Source organism: Chiroxiphia lanceolata, chromosome 11, assembly GCF_009829145.1.
Source record: "Chiroxiphia lanceolata isolate bChiLan1 chromosome 11, bChiLan1.pri, whole genome shotgun sequence".
Classification (NCBI taxonomy): Eukaryota; Metazoa; Chordata; class Aves; order Passeriformes; family Pipridae; genus Chiroxiphia; species Chiroxiphia lanceolata.
Window position 1 is genome coordinate 12901014 of NC_045647.1, and position 22926 is coordinate 12923939.

General features: G+C 36.5%; 1 protein-coding gene across 1 annotated transcript in view; it reads left to right on the forward strand.

The window, feature by feature from the left end:
* The window catches only part of DNAH12 (dynein axonemal heavy chain 12), a 60119-nt gene that overhangs the window by 29219 nt on the left and 7974 nt on the right, over positions 1–22926 (forward strand). The window contains 29 exon segments of the mRNA XM_032699095.1: positions 327–465; positions 553–719; positions 1807–2062; positions 4078–4377; positions 4982–5160; positions 6763–6955; positions 7046–7207; positions 8561–8755; positions 9569–9702; positions 9946–10108; positions 10545–10625; positions 10859–11035; positions 11779–11910; positions 12338–12427; positions 13416–13437; positions 13440–13492; positions 13494–13559; positions 13691–13873; positions 13875–13933; positions 14277–14424; positions 15276–15421; positions 16621–16835; positions 17684–17876; positions 18650–18842; positions 19817–19989; positions 20464–20604; positions 21088–21246; positions 22246–22390; positions 22626–22776. Of these exon segments, the coding sequence (XP_032554986.1) occupies positions 327–465; positions 553–719; positions 1807–2062; positions 4078–4377; positions 4982–5160; positions 6763–6955; positions 7046–7207; positions 8561–8755; positions 9569–9702; positions 9946–10108; positions 10545–10625; positions 10859–11035; positions 11779–11910; positions 12338–12427; positions 13416–13437; positions 13440–13492; positions 13494–13559; positions 13691–13873; positions 13875–13933; positions 14277–14424; positions 15276–15421; positions 16621–16835; positions 17684–17876; positions 18650–18842; positions 19817–19989; positions 20464–20604; positions 21088–21246; positions 22246–22390; positions 22626–22776 (4415 nt within the window).

A 22926-nucleotide genomic window follows, 5' to 3' on the forward strand; every position in this document is an offset into this window, starting at 1 on the left:
CCTGAAAGCTTTATGAAGTTTGGACTAATGCAAAACCTATCAGGAGAAATTTAACTCCCATGTATGTTCTTGTACTCCACCACCAGCAGAATGAGGGAATGAGAAAGGTTTCTTTCTCTTCTCATTTTCTTAATGGTGGAAGCAAATTAAAATTATGAAAGGGTTTAATGGATATGTTAAAACACTTTAGTTTCTTCTTTAGGCATGTCATGCTTTTAGAGTTAGAACAAAAAGGGCAAGTTAGTAAAACCTTTGACTTCTAATTGCACTTAGTTTGCAATGTTAGGTTTCTGCAGTTCCTGTGCCTTCTCCCTCTCTTTGTGCAGACCTCTGCTCCTAGTGGGACCAACAGGTACTGGGAAGTCTGTGTATGTCAAGGACAAGTTAATGAACAACTTGGAAAGGGAGCTCTACTTTCCCTTCTTCATTAACTTTTCAGCTCGAACCAGTGCCAACCAGACCCAGGTTAGTAGAACAGATAATTTAAGTTTCAAAAAGATTAAGTATGTGAATATTTAATCTATGTTTTTGATATTCCTGTTTGCATTCTAGAACATTATCATGGCCAGGCTGGACAAGAGGCGCAAAGGAGTCTTTGGCCCTCCAATGGGAAAAAAGTGCATTATTTTTGTAGATGACATGAACATGCCTGCTTTGGAGAAGTATGGGGCACAGCCTCCTATAGAACTTTTAAGACAGTTCTCTGACCATGGATTTTGGTAATTATTTGAAATACAATTGAAATTTTGTTGCTGCACTTGCTGTTACAATTATTTATTCCCTTGAATTTTATTTTCAAAACTTTTCTGTAGTGGTTTGTAAATGTTAGGATAGATTTAGTTTATATAAAAATACATTATTTAAAGTTGAAGCAACTTGTATATTGCTGTCAATTTTAGGAAATTGATCGTCAATTTTGTTTTGAGTTTTTTAGAATGTTTTACTGCTGGCCTTCAGCAGCATTAGGATATATTAAATAAATTTTTCATTTACACCTTGATTTTATTATTTTATGTCTGTGTTTTTAATTGTTTTTATTTTTCCAGTGCAGTTTCTTGTTCTTTTCCTTTCTTTTGCTCCTTGGAGTGAGTTAGCAGTTTTCTATACATATATATATGCAGTTTATATAAATTTTTTTATTTTAATCCTTACATTGGTTTTTCCTATCATCCATGATTCTATTAGTCATCAATTTTTTTTTTCCACAAGATCTCAAAATACTTTTTTAAGTTAAGGGTGAAATCAACTCTGGTAATAGGCATGAAATAAAATAAGCTGAAGGTCTTCCTTGCTCTTGAGGTTTTTGGCTTTGCTTAGATTGGAAGATTGGAGCAGGTGGTCTCCTGAGGTTCCTTCCAGTCTGGATTATTCTATCATTCCAGGCACTTCTCAGTTACTCTTGCAATTCCAGGCACTGCTCAGATATCTGTTACTCTCGAATAGGGATATTCTCTCTTGCCACATTACAGTTTTAATATTCATGTCAAAATTTCATATCAGGTTTTATGTAACCCAGTTTAAACAAATAATCTTTCAGGCCAGCATTTGATATGTTGAGATTAACTGGCACACAGTTAAAGGACTAGTTGTTCTTTGGTTTCTTGGTGAGGGAAGATTTTTTTTCTAAATACAAAATATATAGAAATATCTGTAATATTACATAGTCCATACTCTATTTTCAAAGTATTTTTAATTACCTCTGTTATGCCTGCAGAGAGCGCTTCTGTAATATCGATGCATCTGAGCTGTACAAAAGGTGTTATATCTGTACCTAAATGCCACATTGCATTGCATTTCATTTTGAAGGTATGATTTAAAGGACACCTCCAAAATCACCCTCGTGGACATCCAGTTACTGGCTGCCATGGGCCCTCCAGGTGGGGGCAGGAATCCCATCACTCCTCGGTTTTTGCGGCACTTCAACATTTGCACCATTAATTCTTTCAGTGATGAAACCATGATCCGCATCTTCTCCACCGTGGTAGCTCTTTACCTAAGGACTAATGACTTCCCTTCTGACTTCTCCACAATTGGGAATCAAATTGTCACTGCCACCTTAGAGGTAAGAGGCAAATACCATATAGGAAATTCCTTCAATTTGTTCATTACAGTTCCTTTGGCTCTATAATAATTTAGTTGGTGAAGCAGAGATTTGAAGTATTTTGTTCATTATTCTTTTTAACACACAGCCTCATCTGCCTTGACAAAGTTGTCTTAGTATTTATTATCATAGTAACCTTCTCATTCTGGAATATGGTCTTTGAATTTGTGTTAAAGTGGGTTCTGTGGTACTTGCACCACATAATGTCATGCAGGTGAGACTGGAATCTCTCTGGGGCCTGACAGGCACTGGAAGCTGTCACATGCAAAGTCAAAATGAAAGTATCAGTTGCAACCCTTCCAAAATTCCTTCTCAGAGAGACCAAGAATGAAGAAAGCACCTCTCCACTTTCCTGCTTCCTCTCTCAGTTTTTACATTAATGGTGGGCACATCACAGCAGGCTGAGGAAGTTGGCATGAACATGCAGATTTTTTGGGTCTGACTCCAGTGTGCCAGAATGTCACAGAAGTGTTGTGAAATGGAAAGTCATTAGGCCCAGCTGTATGGAATTTCTAAATGATTTGTGAAGATTTATTACAGATTTTAGTGAGTATCTCATTTGCAATGTACCACGTGCATAAAAAAGGAATGGCAATTTGGGACATTTTTGCAAAGGAGTGTTTAACTTACAGACACAATATCAAAGTCCAGCTCTGCTGGCACATTGTGTAGCAGAAAGCAGTATCACTGTGAACAGATCTGTTGCCTGCCATAGGTATTCTCCATGGAAAGGCATTAAGTGACTAATACTTGACCACTGAAAAATTCTGACAGAAAATCTCATCAGCCTCAAAGGCAAGATCAAATGGCTCCAGTTTCACAGATGCTGTGACTTCCTGCTGCTGCAGAACTGAGGCCTTACTCTGACTTTTATGCTTGTTCTGCTTATCCCAGGGATGTACTCAAGACCCAATCCATCTCATTCCAAGGTCTTGCAGAGCTGGTATTTGAGAAATATCATTAGATAATACATTCTGTGTATAAATCAATCACAAGGCTGACTGACTACTGCCACTAGACATCTCTGTCAGTTCAATTAATCCTTCCAAAACAAAGAAGAAAGTAATTCACAAGAAATTTGGAAGTTTTGCATCATTAAACAGAAAATTATAGTAGCAGCTACTAGTGATTTGAATGCATTTGACTACATATGCAGAACATTCCATTTTGTCAGGATCCATCTTGGGTCAATTTGAGAGCGTTGTCTTTTGACACAGTCAGACACGTGTTTCTCATCAGACTGCATCAGAATTAGTTTATGCTGTTAAACTCTTATGCATTTGCCTGCTAGAGAATCTGTTCTAACATGGATTTTCATCTGGTGAGGAGCACTTTCCAACTCCTAGGACTAAAGTATGTGATAGAAGAACTGAGCTTTGGAATTGGCTTTGGACATGAGACAGCAGGTGAACTGTGTATGCAGTACAATGGATATAGTCAAGCCTGTAAAACTTGATTTTTACTGTGATTTTTTTTTTTAACAAGCTAATGTTTGATAGGTGTCTTCACCTTTGGGTACATACAGACAGATTAAATGTTCCCTCTCTCAGTATTCACCTCAGCATGTTATTTATGTTCAATGTAGCAAGAAATTACACTATTTCTGTCATAACAGCATGAGCTAACAACAGCTGACATGTTCCAAATTAGGGCAAAACATAGCACACTTTTCTTCATCTACCTATTCCTTCAACTTTTTTACTGACTCTGTTTCATTTTGAATAATTTGTAGATATGCAAACAATAGATTTAAACAAGTGAAAATCTAGGAAGTTACCATTACATGTCATTTAATACTTCACTTCAAGGAGGACATCACACAGATTTAAGTATGAAATGCATATCACACAGATTTAAGTATGAAATGCATATCTTGGAGAAATAAAATTTTAGAAGACATTTAAGAACTATTATAATAACATAGTCGCTGTTACTGTTTTGTTGACTTTGTTGTTCTTTGTTGTTATTATCTGAAGGTGTACAAGAAAGCCATCAAAAATCTTTTGCCCACACCGGCCAAATCCCATTATACATTCAACCTGCGTGACTTTTCCCGTGTTATCCATGGCTGTTTGCTCATTAAGAAAAATTCCGTGGAAAACAAACGTGTCATGATTCGGCTGTTTGTCCATGAGGTGTTCCGTGTCTTCTATGACCGTCTGGTGGAAGATGATGATAGAGCCTGGTTGTTCAATCTAGTGACAAATATTGTGAAAGAACACTTCAAAGAAACATTTGATTCAGTTTTTGCACACCTGAAGCAAGGAAAGGCGCCTGTGAGTATCACATTTAACCTGTGGCAAAATGATTGCTTTTCTTACAGATTTAGGACTAGAAAGTTCCTCAATCACAGGTGAAATTTTGGATCGAATGTGCTTGGAAGTTTGATTCTCTTGATACTCTTAAATGGACTTCCAGAGACCTGATTTACAGCAGAGGGAGACATTCTCTCTTTAAATTTAGCTTGTGACTGAGTTACTGTGTGGCAAACAGCATTCTGTGATTATGTCATATAATCATGTTATATTTTATGCCTTCTCTTCCTTTTTTCTCTTCTTCATTTTTTTCTTCCTCTGTAATTTCATTGGTGTATAGAAGAAATGACTGCGGTCTTAGTTGCCCATTTCATAATATACATCTGTATAAATTTGATGTACTCTGAAGCTCATGATTATGAGATTGTTAGTGGCTATTTGAGCCAATTGTTTCCCAAGAACAAATTAAGAATTTTGAGGTGGATGTTTTCAATGAGTCAGAATATTCTGGAGTGCTTTTCCTTGTGTCTGGAGTATTTGTCTAAATTCTCCTTTGTTTTCTAAAATTCCAGTGAGGAATTAAATATTTAACTTCACTTCATAATTTGCTGCATATTTACCATAGGTAACAGAAGAAAACATGAGAAGTTTGTGTTTTGGTGACTACATGGTTCCAGAACTTGAGGGAGATGAAAGACTTTATATTGAGGTTCCAAGCATTGAGGAGTTTGGTGAAGTTGTGGAGCAGTGTCTGGATGAATATAATCAAACCCAGAAAACAAGAATGAACCTTGTTGTTTTCAGGTATGTGTGATCTGTATTATTAAGAGCTTTAAGGAGTAGTTGATTATTCAGTATATTCAATTTTGTGGACTGTGGTTTTTGGTACATCTCCTCCCCTTAATACATCCATAAAACTGTTTATGGTGTTACACCTTTTTGGATGAAAGTAAACTGATTTTGCTCTTACGGCTCTGCTTTTTCTACCTGAAAATAAATAATGAGAAAATTTTCTCCTAAGGAGGGGATTTGAATATTTTCTTTAGTTGTTACAGAAACATTGTGCACCGAATCAGGTGGGTGCTGTACTTCTGCTAGGCCTTTGTTACCAGCAAAGTTGGGTGTCAGCCTTCCCTGCAGCCACTGGCCTTTCATTTCCCAGAGACAAGGATTCTAGGAGCGGGATGTGGCACAGTCATGGCTCTCTGTCTGCTCTGTTGTTATGCAGCACAGCCCTGCCCCACGTTTGGCACGTACCCAGATGGTGCTGCAGCTAATCCTGGGGAATTCTAGACTCTGCAGGCCCCTGTTGTCACCTTGACTTGTGATCAGGCAGAGCTACAACCGAGACAGATCAGGAGGTCACAAATCCTTTCTCCTCCCCATTGCTGAAGATTACTGCCTCTTCCTGTTTGCCAACGTGACTTGACATGCAGAGATACTTCATGAATGGGATTAGGATTAATTTAAACTCTTCTAATAGCAGTTTATTTTAGTCTAGGTCATTTTGTCAAGCTGGATTTGTGAGTACCTGTATATCCAGCTAGGCTGGGAGTTTGAAGAGCTGGCAGCCTCTGATCAGAGGCCAGTTCCTGAGTGTAGAAGCAATGTCCCAGTGACCTCACTGAATAGCAGCCGGGAGAACATGTTTGACTGTAGCCTTAGAGTTCAATCTCATTAATAACATCTGAATTTGATTATTTTTCTAACCAGTAAAAATAAACAAGAATTTATCTTTCTTGAAATGCTTGCAAGTGTTATTGAAACCATTTTTAACTTCTGCTCAGCTTACTTTAATTCCCCCATGCCCTGTGCTTCAGCAGGTGATGTCCTGTAGACCTTCCTGCATGTTCCCTGGTAACCTGTGCTTGTATTTCCACAAGGACTTTCAGTATGTGCAGGTCCTGCTTTCTGAAGATGTTGTTCCAATATCTATTCATGTATAAGTTATAAAACACTGTCAGAGGGAGAGGGAAGGGAGATGTTTGTTGATGTAACCGATTTTTCCCCCAGTGGTTACTTTAAAAAGATCTTTAAACTGTTATACTTAAAGAAAGTTAAAATTGGCAACACCGCTATGATTTTGAAGTAGAGAATTACTGATTTTTGTTTCCTTTGTTGCATTTATCCTTATAGTGTTCCTGTTCTTACCACTGCCTATTCTGTTTTGTAATTTGTAGTAATTTAACTGAAGACTGATATTTGTATAATAGAAAAATTGTTGGTTTTACTTTATTTTGTGGTGCCTACCCACTCTCTTTTTTCTTCTTCCTCTCAGCTTCCCCCCACCCCACATTAAGAAATTTCTTTTGGAGATGCTACTTCTTTATTTGTTTCACAGCTTTGTAGGTGCACAAATGTAAATGTGTTTGTGCCATTCTGGTAATAGGCACGTTTCAAATGTAGGTACATGTTGGAACATCTGTCTCGGATAAGCCGTGTCCTGAAGCAGCCGGGGGGCAATGCCTTGCTGGTTGGAATGGGAGGGAGTGGCCGGCAGTCCTTGACCCGCCTGGCAGCATTCATGGCAAGAATGTGGGTTTTTCAACCAGAGATTTCTAAGACCTATGGTACAAATGAGTGGAGAGAAGATCTGAAAGTGAGTATTAATAACCTGTCTACATTTTACCTCAATTTTGAGGAAAGCTGTTTTGGAATGTACAATGTTTTAACTGTCGTGTGTTTTCAGAGACTTCTGAAGAGTGCAGGTGTAAAAGGCTTGAAAACTGTATTTCTAATCACAGATGCACAAATTAAAGAAGAAAGCTTTTTAGAAGATGTTGACAGTGTCCTCAACACTGGGGAGGTACCCAATCTTTTTGCAGCAGATGAAAAACAAGAAATTACAGAGGTATCCTTAGAAAGTCTTTATTTCACCTCCCTTTTCAACTATTTTGTCAGTTTAGTGTGAAGCATGGCTTTGGGATATTTGCACTTAATTCTGACTTCTTTTTGAGACCTTGGATAAATCAAGGTCTTGGATAAATTAGTAATCTTATGGAGTAGTTTATGCCAACCAATAACTTTAGTCTGCCCTGGCATTCTGTTTACAAACCCATTAAGCTGTGCTTGTAGAGAACTTGGATTGTTCACTAATACCCTGTGGCCATATTTATTTTTGTAATGTATTGTGCAGGAGAAGAATATACAGAGTTAAATATATACTGTTTTCATTAGACAGTTCAGGGCAAAGACATTTTTATAAGAAAACATGGCCTGCCTTTGTCAGTGGACTTTTAACTGATTAGGGCAGCAGGGCTCTCTTAGAATTTCATGGTCTTGACACTTCTACTCAGAGAGAAGTTGGGCAAAGGTGCTTCATGAAGTTAGGCTCAGAAGTAAAGATGCAATGTACTCAGGCAAATTTTTTTTAAAAATAGTTTTTATTAACATATGCAATGGATGTATCTAGAATTTGGTAGCTACCCATAACATGTCAGTAGTAGCAAAGCTGGTTTTTACTCATTTAAATCTGCTCCATCAAAATAATTCCACTTTAACTCTATTGTTATTAAACTCATTTTTGTCATTTATTTTAATCTTATGTAAAGTATACATGCCTCTGTGGAAGAGTAATTTGAGTTTTAGGACTTTATATTCAGTGCTTCAAGGATTGTTAATTAATTGAGGATAATACTTCTATGAAGTAGATTTTAATTTCAAATATTCGGGTTTCTTCTTGTTTTGAGAGATTACGGTTTGTGGTAGACGAATTAACAGAGTATGTTTTGATGTTTAAACTTAAATCTTCCTCTCCAGTTAGGTAATTACAGATTATTTTAATATAATATTAAAGCTAAAAAAGTTATTATTTGTCATTGAAAGCTTTGGCATTTTATTTCATCAGGGAGCTAATTATGCATTTTGATTTTTCAGAATGTGTCTTAAACCTCTGTCTCATCTTAGCCTGTCTTGTCCATCTGAAACTCATCTTGGGATGGATTTTTTGGTTTTGTTCTGACCTATTCTCAGTTGCTCAAAGGCAACAGATAATTTCTAGAGTGAGTTGTCAGGGTCACAGATAAATCTATTCTCAGGGAGTATTTACTGCTTTTTCTGGTTTTCTGTTTTATTTTGCCTGTTTCATTTATAATAAAAGATTTCATTTCATGGTGATGCTCTCACTAACAGGATTGCTATAGGACTTCAGATGGCCTTAATGAGACATGATAGAACATTTCTTATGCTCTGCATTATCCCTAAGGGTGTTCGTGCAGTAGTTCAGACTGACAGTAAAGGTGAAGACTTCAGTCCCTTGGCCTTGTTTGCATATTTTGTGAACTTCTGCAAAGAAAACCTCCACATTGTGGTGGCATTCAGCCCCATCGGAGACGCCTTCCGCAACCGGCTGAGGCAGTTCCCATCACTCATCAATTGCTGTACCATTGATTGGTTCCAGGTATGGGAAAATATTTGTATTGTTTCCTCAAAAAGCTGCTTCCATTTTCTAACACTCTATATTTTTATGCCCATTAGACTTTCTTTTGTCTTCTTTGTAGAAGTGCTCCTTGTTTTTCAGGATTTTAAAGTCGTAGGCATTTCCTGTAGTTTTTTGGGAGCTCCTTGATGTGTGATCTCAACGTTTCTGCAATTAAATAAACTTAGATTTTACTACTACAAATTTCTGAAATAGTGAGTAGTCTTAGTTTCATGATGGTAATTTGTCATTTTACTACATAATGTGTATGTTTTAAAGGGCTGGTGAAACCATTTCAGGGTGACTGTAAAATGATCTTAATTGCTGCTACCTGTTAAGCAGATCATTCATTGTAGGAATGAGTAACAAATACAAATCCTACTGTTTATTTGTAGATCTATTATAGCAGAATAAAACTTGGAGAGTTCCTGTAGTTAGAGATCCTTACTGCGAGCAGTATTGCTCTCACTAAAGCACAGTCAGCTCTAGAGCTTTGCCCAGTGCTGATGTCAATTGATTTTTCTGCCAAAGGATGACAACAGATACAGAAATGATTGGATAGAATGACATTGTGTAGCTTTGAACTAGAACATCAGCCTGGAGATGCCAGAAAATATTGCATGGGTGGTGACCTTTTTGCCTGAGCTAACTCTTGTATCAGTTCATTATTCTTCAGACACAGCTGGGACTAGTGTGTCTCATTCTGGTGTTTTGAATGGTAAAAATTGATTTTTAAGTATGAAGACTGCTGACAGTTGAATTCTAAAAATTCTTTACTCCTTTCTTCTCCCTCAGCCATGGCCTGAAGATGCCCTTGAGCGTGTGGCCAGTAAGTTCTTAGAAACACTCGAGCTCACAGACACTGAGCGTCAGGGAGTTGTGCCCATCTGTAAATACTTTCATACTTCAGTTTTGGCACTCTCTGAAAGGTCAGTCTATTTCTTTTGAAAACAACCATTAATCAATAAAATAGTGGATGATCGAGTTTAATTACCACTCATTTCTATATTAAAAGTTAACATAACTATCTGCCTGCATAAAGACATCATATAAAATTGTTGAAATTGTTTATTCTTATTATTCAACAAACAGTTACATAACTTTGCCAACAATAAACTAAAAGAGTAAATCATAACTTAAAGTTACTCTTAGCTTTTTATTGTTTTTAATAGGTTCTTGCGAAGTCTGGGACGCCACAATTATGTTACTCCTACTTCTTATCTTGAGCTTATTGCTGCATTTCAGAGACTTCTTACTGAGAAACGAGACAGTGTAATGAAAGCCAAGAAAAAATATGTGAATGGACTAGAAAAACTAGCTTTTGCTGAGTTACAGGTGAGGTAGGACAAATATGGAACTGAAAATAGAAAATGTTTGTCAAATGCAGGTCTTTTCCTGGGGAAGACAGTCAAAAGTGTAACTTCGGATTTTGTTTCACTCAATCTTCAACAGTAAAACTGTAAGAAATGTAATTTGCCTTTTCTTTCCTTGTGCTAGAAACCATATATCTCTAAACATATGTTGCTAAGCAGTAAATGAACAGAGCTTCTCTTTCCTAGACGGTTAACAGGTGACTATTAGTGAACAGAGTTCTTAGAATCAGATGTCGTACGTATGAAGTAAAAATAAGTCTCAGAAATGTTTTGATTCAAAACTGTTACATCCTTCTGTCAAGAAATTAGTCATTAGGTAAAATCTAGGTTTTACAGAAATTCCTGGAAATGGTACTTGACCTTTCTGAATCCTACCTGATCCTTTTGCATATGCATAGGTTGCTGAGATGAGACAAGAACTAGTTCAGCTGCAGCCCAAACTGGAAGAGGCTAAAGTGGAAAACGCAAAAATGATGAAGGTAGACTTATACAAATAGAACTTTGTGGCTTTTAATGTGTGTACTGATGTCACTGATATGTGACTTTCAGGAAGTAAAAGTTGAGGCTTTTAAACTCAGTTCTTGTTTAAAAGAGTTTGCAGTATTGTGAAACTTGCCATTATTTATGCTTATATCCTTAGAGCCAAAAGAAAATTACATTCTTACTCTAAAATACAACATATAAACCTACTCATATGGGTTTTTTTCCTCAGATAATAGAAGTAGAATCTGCAGAAGTAGAAGAAAAAAGAAAAGTTGTGAAAGTAGATGAAGAAATTGCTACAGAAAAAGCTGAAGAAGCTCAGGCATTGAAAAATGAATGTGAGAGTGACCTGGCACAGGCAATACCTGTCCTGGAGGCTGCAATTGGTGCTCTTGACACTTTGAAGGCAAGCTGACCTAAACTTCAGCGTTTGAAAGTGTTATTTAACATTTCCATTTATTTGGGAATGATTGCACTAAAATGAAAATAATTTAAGTGTTACATTTCCTCAATTTGGCAAAGGAAAGGCCTTGTACAGTCATTGTTCAGGCCCATTTCCTGTTATGTACTCAGACTATTGAGCATTTAAAAAACTGTTTATTTGAAGAAAAACCCACTTTTGGGAAAAGTAACCAAAACCTGAGATGATCAACAGTGGCATCTGCTGAATTTCCTCTTTCAGCTGAGCTAGTGTTGACCACCAGTGTCACAGCATTTGTTTGTGACTAAGAATTCTCTGGATCTTTGGTTTAAAGGTTTTGTCCTTGTCATGACTTAGATAAGATCAGAAAACTGTATTGTTGAGAAAGTCCTGCAGGAATTTAGTAAAGTGAGAGATATTTTAGTAGTAGTTTAGAAGAATACAAGATGTCTTAGATGGCACAGAAGTGTATCAAAAATATTCTGACGTGGACTTTTTAAAACCTAACTTTATTTAATCGTAGGATAGGATGCATTGATGCATAATATACATTGATGGATATTGTTAATTTTATGCTAACACTGTCTCATCCTTTCTAAAAGTCCTCTATTACCAGTTACATTCATTGGTAATGGTGTTATAATTCCTCTTGTTTCTCTCAGTTCATTTATTGAATGGTGAGAAAGGCATAATATTGTTATAATTTTCCACATGTGTTTTTTGTTTAGCCTTCTGATATAGCAGTTGTCAAAACAATGAAAAATCCTCCATCTGGTGTCAAACTTGTCATGGCTGCTGTCTGTGTCATAATGGGAAAAAAACCTGAGAAAATTCCAAATCCTTCAGGGGCTGGAGGCAAGGTAAAATGGCACTTAGAAATAAAAATGTAATTGATGTTCTCCCCAACACTTGTCCAATAGACAGGATCCCCCAAGGTCCATTAAAGTAGACAACTACTTATGGCCTCTGTCCATCATTCTACTGAAAACTTTCAGAATTCCGTTTTCCAAATTTTGTAATGTGCCAAGAGAACACATTTAATTTGCTTAACTCATGTATTGATAATAGGTAACACAAACTTCCCAGAGACCCTGTTTACTTTTTGACTTTAAGTATGATTGAAGGAAATGTTTGAGCTGGTGGAATTTCTGCTTTATTATTTGTCTCAAGCAGATACAAGGTCATCAGTATTAGATATGCATGAGTTTGAAATAAAAGAGGTTTGTAATGTTTTGTTGTGTGTATGTCTTAAAGCCTGAAAGGGTATTTCCTACTGTGTTCCTGTAGATTTTGGATTACTGGACTGTGAGCCAAGAAATGCTTGGCAACATCAATTTCTAAGGGAGCTGAAAAAACTGTTCTGAGAGCCCTCTTCCGGTAAGGCTTTTTCAGTGATTGTTACCACTTAAACACCTTCTTGCAGGAAAAAAAATTAGAAAATTCTATATTAGAGACTTCATTTGTCCAATCTAGTCAGCTTCTGTTGTCACTAGGGATCATTACAACATGATAGGGTATCTCTGTAGAGTGGGTGTGGTCATGGCAAGTGAGCCAAACTTCCTCAGGGTGAGCCTTGTATGTGACATCTCAGAAGGCTCCACAGGGTAGTGGGCACAGCACCAAGGCTACCAGAGTTCATGAGACACTGGGACAACGTTTCTAGGCACACAGTGGGATTTTTCATGTTGTCGGGTTCAGAGCCAAGAGATGGAAATAATGATCCTTGTGAGTCCCTTCCCATATTCTATGACTCTGAGTGGGAACAGTATATATGATAATTTCTCAAATATTCTTCCAGCCTCTGGCACTTTAAATGAAGGACTTCCAAGCTAGACTGTAGTTTCTGTGTGTTTAGTAGCTTTCAGTGGATCTCTTTTGTGTAATTCTCTAATCCTCTTAAGCTCATGTAAACTTTATGGATTACAAGATCTTTTTACAAAGCATTCCAGAAGTCTACTGGAAGTGGCATAGAGAGCTGTCTCCTTCTGTTTCTTCTGAACCTGTAAACAGTTGTGTCTTGAGAAAAGATAGCAAATAATGAAATTAATGTATTTTACATGAGGGAGAGCATAAAATACGGCTCCATGTGACGTAATGCTCTTAGCACTTAGGGAGCTGCCATATGGAGATGTAGTAAACAGCACAATTGTAAAGGGCTAAGGACAGGATTAGGATGAAAATGGGGAAAAAAACCACAAATAGCAACAGGAAGACCAAAAGAAACGAATTAGCAGTGGTTTCTCTCAACAGTTAATAATGAAAGATTCTTTCCTATTGCACGTGTAGAGAAATGACCAATCAGTCAGTTGATTTCCAAGTTTCCCGCCCCGCGACTTTGCTGAGCTCTGATCCTTTCCTCACCCAGGAAGCCGTCATGCAGAAGATTCGGTTGAATACTTGACTAATCCAGAGTTTGATCCACAAGTGGTGGCCAAAGCTTCCCTCGGCAGCGGAGGGTTTATGCAAATGGATATAGGGAATGGAGGTGTCTCACAGTGTGTCAAAGGGTGTTTTTTGATCCCAGTCCCTCAGTGCTCTGGCATCCTCCCTTTGCTCGGTGATGTCACCAAAGCATTGTATTGATGTTAAGTTACAAAAACCTACTTGAGCATTTGTGTCTTTGTTGTAACTGAGTAGGAGATTGAAACCAAGAAGGAGCGTTTGAGAGTGGCGAGGAGTCCTTGGCAGAGACAAATGACACTCCTGAACCAGAAGAGGGCAGAACTTGCAGAAGTTGAAGGTCGTTTGGCTGCTTTGGAACACAAACCTTCACTGAGAAGACTGAAGAAAAGGGCTCGTTTTAGATTCCAGGTTGATCTGTGTGACCAAAACACTGCAACGAGCGAGGAAGTTGATTGGAGGCCTGGGTGGAGGAGAAAACAGGTCATGTTAAAAGTTGAAATGTCAGATTTAACAACGACTGTAGGAATAGATTTGAATTTCCCTTCTCCTGAGCCTTTAATGCTGTATATCTGTCTGAGGACTGCAGTGCTTAAGAATGCTTGGGATCTTGAAATATTCCTAAATTGTTTGTAATGTAAAAATATGGGCAGCAACAGCCGGAGAATTGTAGAGGAATTCCTCAACAGGAGAATAAAATACATAAATGAGGTTTTCATATTTCTACCTGAAGTTGAAGAATAACAACAAACAGTTGTTTTAACATCAATGTCATTAATGTGGAGGTTTCAGCACCATTTTTTTCTTTATATTCTGCTTGTCATAGATGGGATAAAGCTGCAAAAGATCTTCAAGAGGAATATGATAATCTGACAGGTGATGTTCTGGTATCAGCTGGAGTAATAGCGTATCTGGGAGCTTTTACTGCTGCATTTCGACAAGAATGTACCAAAGATTGGAGCAAACTGTGCCAGGTTAGAAGGTTATCTTAGATTTAAATAAGTGCTTGCTTTTTTTCAGACTGCTGCAAAAGGCTTCAAAAATGCCTTGCCATTTATTTAACGTTAGCCTAGTAAACCTCATTAAGACCAATGGGATCAACTCTGCTGATCCAATATTCTTTGGATTTGAATTTAATTAAATCAGTGCATTTACACTTACAGTAGCGTGTCAGAAGTCAGAGCACATCATGGACTTTGTAAGGCTTGATTCTTGCTTAAGTAAAATCTCAGTGTTTTCTGTATTTTTCTTTTAAATGAAAGAATTACATTTAAAATGCAGCTATGTATAATGTAAAAGAATTTCTGTAACTTACACCATCACTTATTTGTGTGTTAATTAAATGGCTGATTATTCTGTTTACAAAGGGACAGTTTCAACATAATTATACAAACGCCATAATTCATAAATCAAATAATTTGGAGTCACTTATTGTGACTTTAAACAGTAACAAATCAGCACTGGATTGCTGTAGTGATTTAATGAAAGGTGCATTCATGAGATGATTTCCAGCTCTGCATGAGTTTCTTAAGGTAATACATTGTCAAAACTTTGCATAACAAAACACCCACATGTAAAACGTACCAAAAATTGGACAAATCAAGAGAGAGTAAATATTCAGTGGAGAAATGTAGTTAGTTATTGAAACCATGGTTTTATTTTTCCCAGGATTTTTGCTTATACATGACCTACTTTGGACTCATAAAAGGAAATGCACATTGTCACTTTGGATTGAAGTGGCATGTAATAAAAGATGTAAAGGAACACACAATAAAGAGAAATATGGTTTTCTCTTTTTTTTTTCTTTTTTTTTTCTCTTTTACAGGAGAAAAATATCCCTTGTTCTGAGGATTTCTCTTTGAGTCAGAATCTTGGTGACCCAATAAAAATCAGAGCCTGGAATATTGCTGGTTTGCCAACTGATGCATTTTCTGTAGACAATGGGGTCATTGTTGAAAATTCAAGACGTTGGTAGGTGACAAATTGTTTCAAATCCAAACAAGTTCCTCCTTTTTTAGAAAAAGAAAACTAAATATCTGGAGACAATCTAAGAGCAATGCAATTGAAAAGAGGAGTGAAATCTTTTTATCCCTCTCCTGTGAAATGTAAGAGGGATAACACTTTAGAGGTTTGTGTATGTAGTTGAAAGCTTTCCTCTCACCAAATTTCTCATTCTTTACATGTTTAATGACAGGATTCAGGTTATGTACATTGAAGGGTCCAGATCCCACAGTCATTTCAGGTTCTTACAGTTACAAGGTTATCAGATGAGAATTTTATCTTTTATAGGCATTTTTTTTGTGGGAAACTCACATCTATGTAGAAAGAATTCTTTTAGGACCTTTAACAACTTTTTTTTTTAATTCCTATTGAAATATTATTTCAAAGATGATATGTATTGCATTATATGAAAACTTGTGTTATCTGTCTGCAAATAGTCTGCACTCAGTGAAAATATAAGAATATAGAATTTTCTAGTAATGTTCTTGTGATCTGTTCGCTTAAGAATTAGTCTTCATGACAGATTCAGATTACTTTCAGATTGACAATGTGAATTCCATATTTAGAATATTGCTTAGTTCTCTGAAGGTGCAGTTAGAGGAAGTGTTTGATATCTTTTATGCCTTACTAATTAAAATACATACATATAGACAAAAGCAGCACATGCACATGTTGAACAAATTTACAAAATTTACAAATTCTACAAAATTAAATATTATCACCTTTCCCCACCCTGCTTACATTTCCAGTCTTACATTGGCTGAAATACCAGCATCTCAGATTAAATTCAAAATAATTGTTCATTTTTATTTTTTTAATGTGAAAAAACATATAGGAAGAAAATCAAAACCTGTAAAAATTAATAGATTCTAAATACTGAGAATCCAGAGGAGAAGCAGAACAAGATTTTACAAGAATTCTGCATGATGTGATTATATGTGTATTTTACAAAAAATGTTATAAATATTTTTGCAACCTTTGAAACTATTTCTGCTATTACTTGTCAAATGATGATAAAACACCTGCACATCCATTTTACACCCATCTCTTAAAACAACATAATCAAAATTGTATCACTTCTTCCTCGACAGCCTGACACAAACATGTGCAAAAGTTTAAAATTTTGAAAAACTCCTGCAAGCACTGAGAAACTTTCTCGTATGTTCTAGGCCATTAATGATTGATCCTCAAGGGCAAGCAAATAAATGGGTCAAGAATTTCGAGAAGGAAAACCGTCTGAATGTTATCAAGATCAGCGACACGGATTATATGAGAACCGTGGAGAACTGCATCCAGTTTGGGACTCCACTGCTGATGGAAAACGTTGGAGAGGAACTAGACCCATCTCTTGAGCCTCTGCTGCTCAAACAGACCTTTAAACAAGGTACAGCAATGTGAATTTTGAACCTAAATTGTATTTCATTCCTGTCCAGCTCGTAGTCTCTGGTACTGTCTGATGGTTTCCATGGTGCTCTCTGACTTTGTGCTACTGTGGCAAGAGAAGGGGAATTTCACAGCAGCCTCAAGTTTTATTTTTATTAATTGTCATTCCCCTTTACCACAATAAAAAAACCTCCACCTCGTCACTATAGGAGACTAAATAAATTCTTCAAATGGAACATTGTCACTGAAATTGTTTTGCTTGTTCATTTTCGTGTGCTTTAGGCTTATAATAATATTTGCTAAATGCTGTACAGATCAAGAAAAGCTGTCAAGGCCTTTTGCTTAAGGCACAATTTTCTTCTCTCTGACACTTGCTAAGTAGCTATGAATTTGGTTTTCAATTTTCATTTTCCTCCTGTAAAATGACAGAAAAATGCAGATAAAGACAGATATGTTTCTCTCTCTCTTTTTTTTTTTTTTTTTTTTTGGAAGTTTCCTCTCCTTTTTTCAGGCAGGTAACTCAAGGAAAGAGTAGTCCGTAAGAATATAATATATGACAATAATTCCACAATTCTCTATTACCATCCCTACTTTTATTTTGTATATGCAAATTGAAAGTACAGTAGTCATCAGATTGACTTGGTTTCACCTGCTAAGAGTAAAATGTGGCCCCATTGAATTTGCTGAGAATTTTTCAAATTATCAGATTTGTTTATTAATTTTTGCTTTTCAGAAAATTTGTCACTGACAAAAAGTTTGCTTCTACTTAATGAAATATTGGGGGTTTTCCTGTAAATAGTTGGAGTAGATAAGTGGGGGGTTTTTTAACATTTCTCCTCTTAATTTTAGGAGGCATGGAATGTATCAGGCTTGGTGAGTCCATTATTGAATATTCCAGTGATTTCAAGTTTTTTATTACCACAAAACTAAGAAATCCACATTATATGCCTGAACTTGCTACGAAAGTTTTATTACTGAATTTTATGATAACACCAGAGGGACTTGAAGACCAATTGCTGGGTATTGTCGTGGCAGAGGAGAGGTAAGTCTCTCTGTATGGCAATGACCATTAAATTTTTTATGTCATAATTCCAAGGATATGAGAGATTAATTTATTGCATAGCAAAAGGAATGTTACATGGTGTAAATGTTGCTCAGTAATAGCTTTAAAAAAACCAGATTGTCATGTTTAGTGTGGGGTAGGTAAATATAGCAGATGTGAAATCATTGTTTTTCATGGCAATTGTCTCCTGAAATATTCCTTGAATATTAGAAAACTATGCAAACATTATTTGAAGTTCAAATCATTATTGTTTTTGCAAAGCTGCCAGACAAGGATGCAGAATTATGAATATTTCATTTTAAATTTGTATGAAATAAATGCAAAGTACCTCTGAAAGTGATTATGGGTGATATTGGAACCCTCACAGAGATACAGAGTAGTAGTATGGTGTTGTACAGACATGTCTGTGGAATTGGGCTAAACTCTGTTTGCTAAAAAATGTGTAAACTGCTTCTGGATAATCTATGGTGTTTTTTCAGGCAGCAGAGATATGATAAAGGAAAAGTAGGATGGATTGTTGTTTGCAAAATGCTGGGACATTAAAGATTAGACCATTGTTTCCAAAGACTGGATGGAAGTAAATCTTTACTCACAATCATAAATAGATGTTGAAGAGCAAAGTCTTATTTAAACTGAAGAGAATATTCACAATTACTAATTGCAGGAAGAGGGAATCATTTTCATGGGCTTCTTTTGCAGACAGTGGAAGATGAGCATTGACTGATTTTGTGGTTTGTGTTTTTCTTCATTAGGCCAGATTTAGAAGAGGAAAGAAATGCTCTCATCGTTCAGTCTGCAGCCAATAAAAAGAGTCTAAAAGAAATTGAGAAGAAAATTTTAGAAACTTTACATTCATCTGAAGGGGATATTCTGGAAGATGAAACTGCCATCCAGGTCTTGGATTCTGCTAAAGTAATGTCTAATGAGATCACAAAAAAACAGCAGGTAAGGAGAGTGTATGTGTGCTTCCCTTAACCATACTTAGAAATTAAATGTTACATTTGCAACTGGCAGAAGGACTCTGAGTTAGATGCACAGCAGAAGGAGCAATTCTGTACTTGTGAAATGTGTGGAGAAATAAAATCAGATCTATTTTAGAATCTTCACTGGTAGTTTTTTCAGTCATTAATTTTGAATGTTTTAAAGCATCTGTATCTGTCTTTAAGAACTGAGTGAAATACATTAAATTCTGAAGTTAAGGTAACGTGTTAAGATAAAGGAAGGAACTACTTTTTAAAAGAAAAAAGTATTAAAGAAGACATTAGTAATCAGTAATTAGACTAATATAGCTATGCAAGATTCTTTTGTTATTCTTAATACATAAAATACCAGTTGAAGTCAGTGAGAGCTAAATAATATTGATGAGAGAAAACAGGATTTTTTTCTTTACATTTTTAATAACTATAGATTTTACACAAATCAAATATTAGTGTTTTCTCTAGGCTGATATTTGTTTTACTGATATTTGTTAATGAATATCAAATGTAATCTCAGAATTTACCTGATAGCCAAATTTTGAAATACTTTTTTATATTCAACGTATTTTTGTATAAAGCTGATTTATAGTAGAATAAGTACAATTTAAATACCTATTGAATGTATTTAAATACAGAGTTTAAATACAATCAGTCATATTTTTGAATATTGCAGGTAGATTGATACTTTTGGTGCATGGCAAATGTTATGCCTCCTTTCTTGTCATTATTGCCCCCTGTAGAACAGGTAAATAGATCAGGCAGTGGTGGGGCCAACCCAGCGTGGGCATCACCTATTGACGGCACCTTCTGCAACGTGGAAGTTGCCTTATTCTGGTGTTACAAAGTGCTGCACAGAACTATTTTAGTAATGTTATTAGGTAGTAATATCCCTGTACAAACAATATTGAAAGCTGTTTTCTGTCCCCTACTATTGCCATTTAGGTTGCAGAGAAAACGGAGCAGAAGATCGCCGAGTCGCGGGAGGCCTATCGGCCCGTGGCACAGCACTCGGCCGTGCTCTTCTTCACCATCGCAGACCTGGCCAACATCGACCCCATGTACCAGTACTCCCTGAGCTGGTTTGTCAACCTCTTCATCCACTCCATTCATGACAGGTAAAGAGAGGCTTCCTGGTGGAAAACAAAGTGTTTTCATTCTCTTTTATCTATCCATTTGGAAACCATTTACCTCCGTAAACACAGGCTTTTGAGGCAAAATATGATTTGTTAATGAAGTAATTGCTGGTTTTATTTACTGTTTAAGTGAATCATGGACAGTAAGCATGTGCTTACTTATTTTGAAGAAGAGACTTACAGAAAGGATGTACTCTGGCTCTGTTCCATTATGAACACTGAGTGCCACCACTTAACTGTAGCAAATTGATTTCAGCTCATTATTTTCTTGGGACTTTTAAAAGTGCTGTCAGACATGAATTGTAGTTGAAATTTTGGGGAAACTGGCATCCAAGTCCCTTGTGGAGCATGTGGATCTAAAATATATAATGCACAGCCCAAAACAGATTGAGATTTCTTAACTCATTGCCTCTTTTTCAATTTGAAGTCTCAGTTTCTCCCTTCTTTTCTTTTTAGTAATAAATCCAAAATATTGAAGAAGCGACTTCAGTACCTGAATGACCACTTCACATACAATCTGTACTGCCAAGTGTGTCGCTCCCTGTTTGAGACTGACAAGCTGCTCTTCTCATTTCTGCTCTGCTGCAATCTACTCATGTAAGATCACTCTGGGATAGTCTCTTAGTAACAGAAATTAATGGTGTGTCATGGAAATGGTTAATTACATTAACCATTAATTACAATTTGTATTGTCTGTATGTGGACCATTCTTCCTGGCCCAATTTGTAAAACTACTCTATTCCCAGAACCCATTATTTTCTATAAAGCCTTTGAAAATCAGGAATAACTGTGCTCTTAAAAAAAACAAATAAGCAGACATTTGGAAAAATGCTTCACCAAAAGGGTTGTCAAGCCCTAGAATGGGCTGCCCAGGGCAGTGGTGGAATCACCATCCCTGGAGGGATTTAAAAGCTGTGTAGATGTGGCACTTGGGGACATGGGTTAGTGGTGGCTTGGCAGTGATGGAGTAGAAGCATTACTAAGTGGCAGTGAAGTGCAATTAATTTTAAACACCGGTTTATATTATTTAAAATTGTGTCTCTATTACTGAATATATTTTTCTCTTTTTTTTTAACATAGGGCTAATAATGAAATAGAACGTCAAGAGTTTATGTTCTTACTAACTGGGGGTGTGGGTCTCAAGAATGAGTATCCGAATCCAGCTCCATCTTGGCTGTCAGACAAGAGCTGGGATGAATTATGTCGTGCAAGTGAAATGCCAGCTATGAAAAGACTGAGGTATAGTAAAATATTGATGTGAATTGGCCCTAATTGATTTTGACCAACACGTGTGTAACATGCTGAAAGAAATGTTTGCTATACGTTTTTTCCAAATCAGTGCCAGAATGCCAACAGGGTAAAACCAGCCCCTTTTTTCACCATTATGTTTTCTTCACTTATTTCAGTCAGTCAGATCATTAATTATAATATTATTTCATTAAACTATTTTTCTAAACTGTTTGAGGCATTGCCTAAAGAAACTTTTCCTTTAGAATGTCTCTGTGGTAGAGAAACTGTTTTAAGGGATCAGTGAATGCCAGAGCAGAATTCCAGTGTAGTTCTGGGGAAGGAGTTTTTCTGGTAAAATCTGATCTTCTGAAATAAGTCGAATTTCATCCTGGATTTAAATAGAATTTAACACTAAATTCTGGAGCCAGCATGGTTGTACAAGTCTTGCATATAAATAGCTGAGTGCGAATATTTGGCACATTTGGATCTGAGTGCAGAAACACTGCTCTGTTAGAAGAAATTGTTTGAGGTGTTTGGTGTTTCAGTCCCTTTGGAGTTTTAGTAACAATGTGTATAATGATCCAGCCCTTAGATAGTCTGAGAATTGTCCATTGCAGAGGAGTACTCTGCATATGGTGTGAAGGAAAGTACATTTGTTTCCCTGGTTGAATTTCCTGGTAATTTTCTTTAGTTAAAGTGTGGTGTTTTCCTGAAATACTGGAGGCAGACAATTCACCCAGACGTATGAAGGTCCAAGCAGTGCTGTCTGGAGGAAGGGACAGAACTTATTGTCAACTTGGAACTTCTCAGGTGGAGTCTGTTGGCAGCAGCATGGGGGCATTGGTGGGAAGAACTTGTTTCACCATTCACCATGGAGCAGCTCAACTGTGGGATTATTTTTGATGTAGATCTGAAGTGTCATATGACAATACAATGTGATTGGCCTTTGATAAACATAAAAAAAAAAATCCAGATTTTTACAGTAACTGTGGGGGTTTTTCCCTCTAGGAGTCACGTCTGTGAAAATGTAGGTGAATGGCAAAAAATGTATGACAGCAAAGAGCCCCAAAGCTTTCCATTACCAGAAGAATTGAATAATACATTAACTGAATTACAAAAGATTATAGTTCTTCGGTGCTTAAGACCAGACAAGGTAAAATGATGTGTTATGGAGTGTTTGCAGACTGTTCCATGCTTTGTAGCATAATTTGCAGTGGCTGTTACAATAATAAATCTGCTTTTCCTCATATTTTACTAAGAAAATTAATGCTATTCTTGTTTTTCAAGTGAGTAATACAAACACCACAAGCATCACCTGAGAATTTCTGTCTGACATTATTTAATCTATGCTTATGTTAATGATTTGCATTTGCTTTTTTTTTTACTAGATTAGTCCAGCTATAACAACGTTTGTTACAGAAAAACTGGGCAAGAAATTCGTAGAGCCACCACCTTTTGATCTATCAAAAAGTTACTTAGATTCAAATTCTACAATCCCCTTAATATTTGTGCTATCTCCAGGAGCAGATCCTATGTCTAGTAAGTATACACAGAAAGGGAAAACAGTAATGCAGAACAGCTTTTCAGTTTAGGGACCTGAAATTCCCCTTCAATACCCAAAGAGGATTATTTTGCACTTTCTGCAAGTAGATTTGAATGTATCATGTCACACTAGTAAAATTCTGTGCT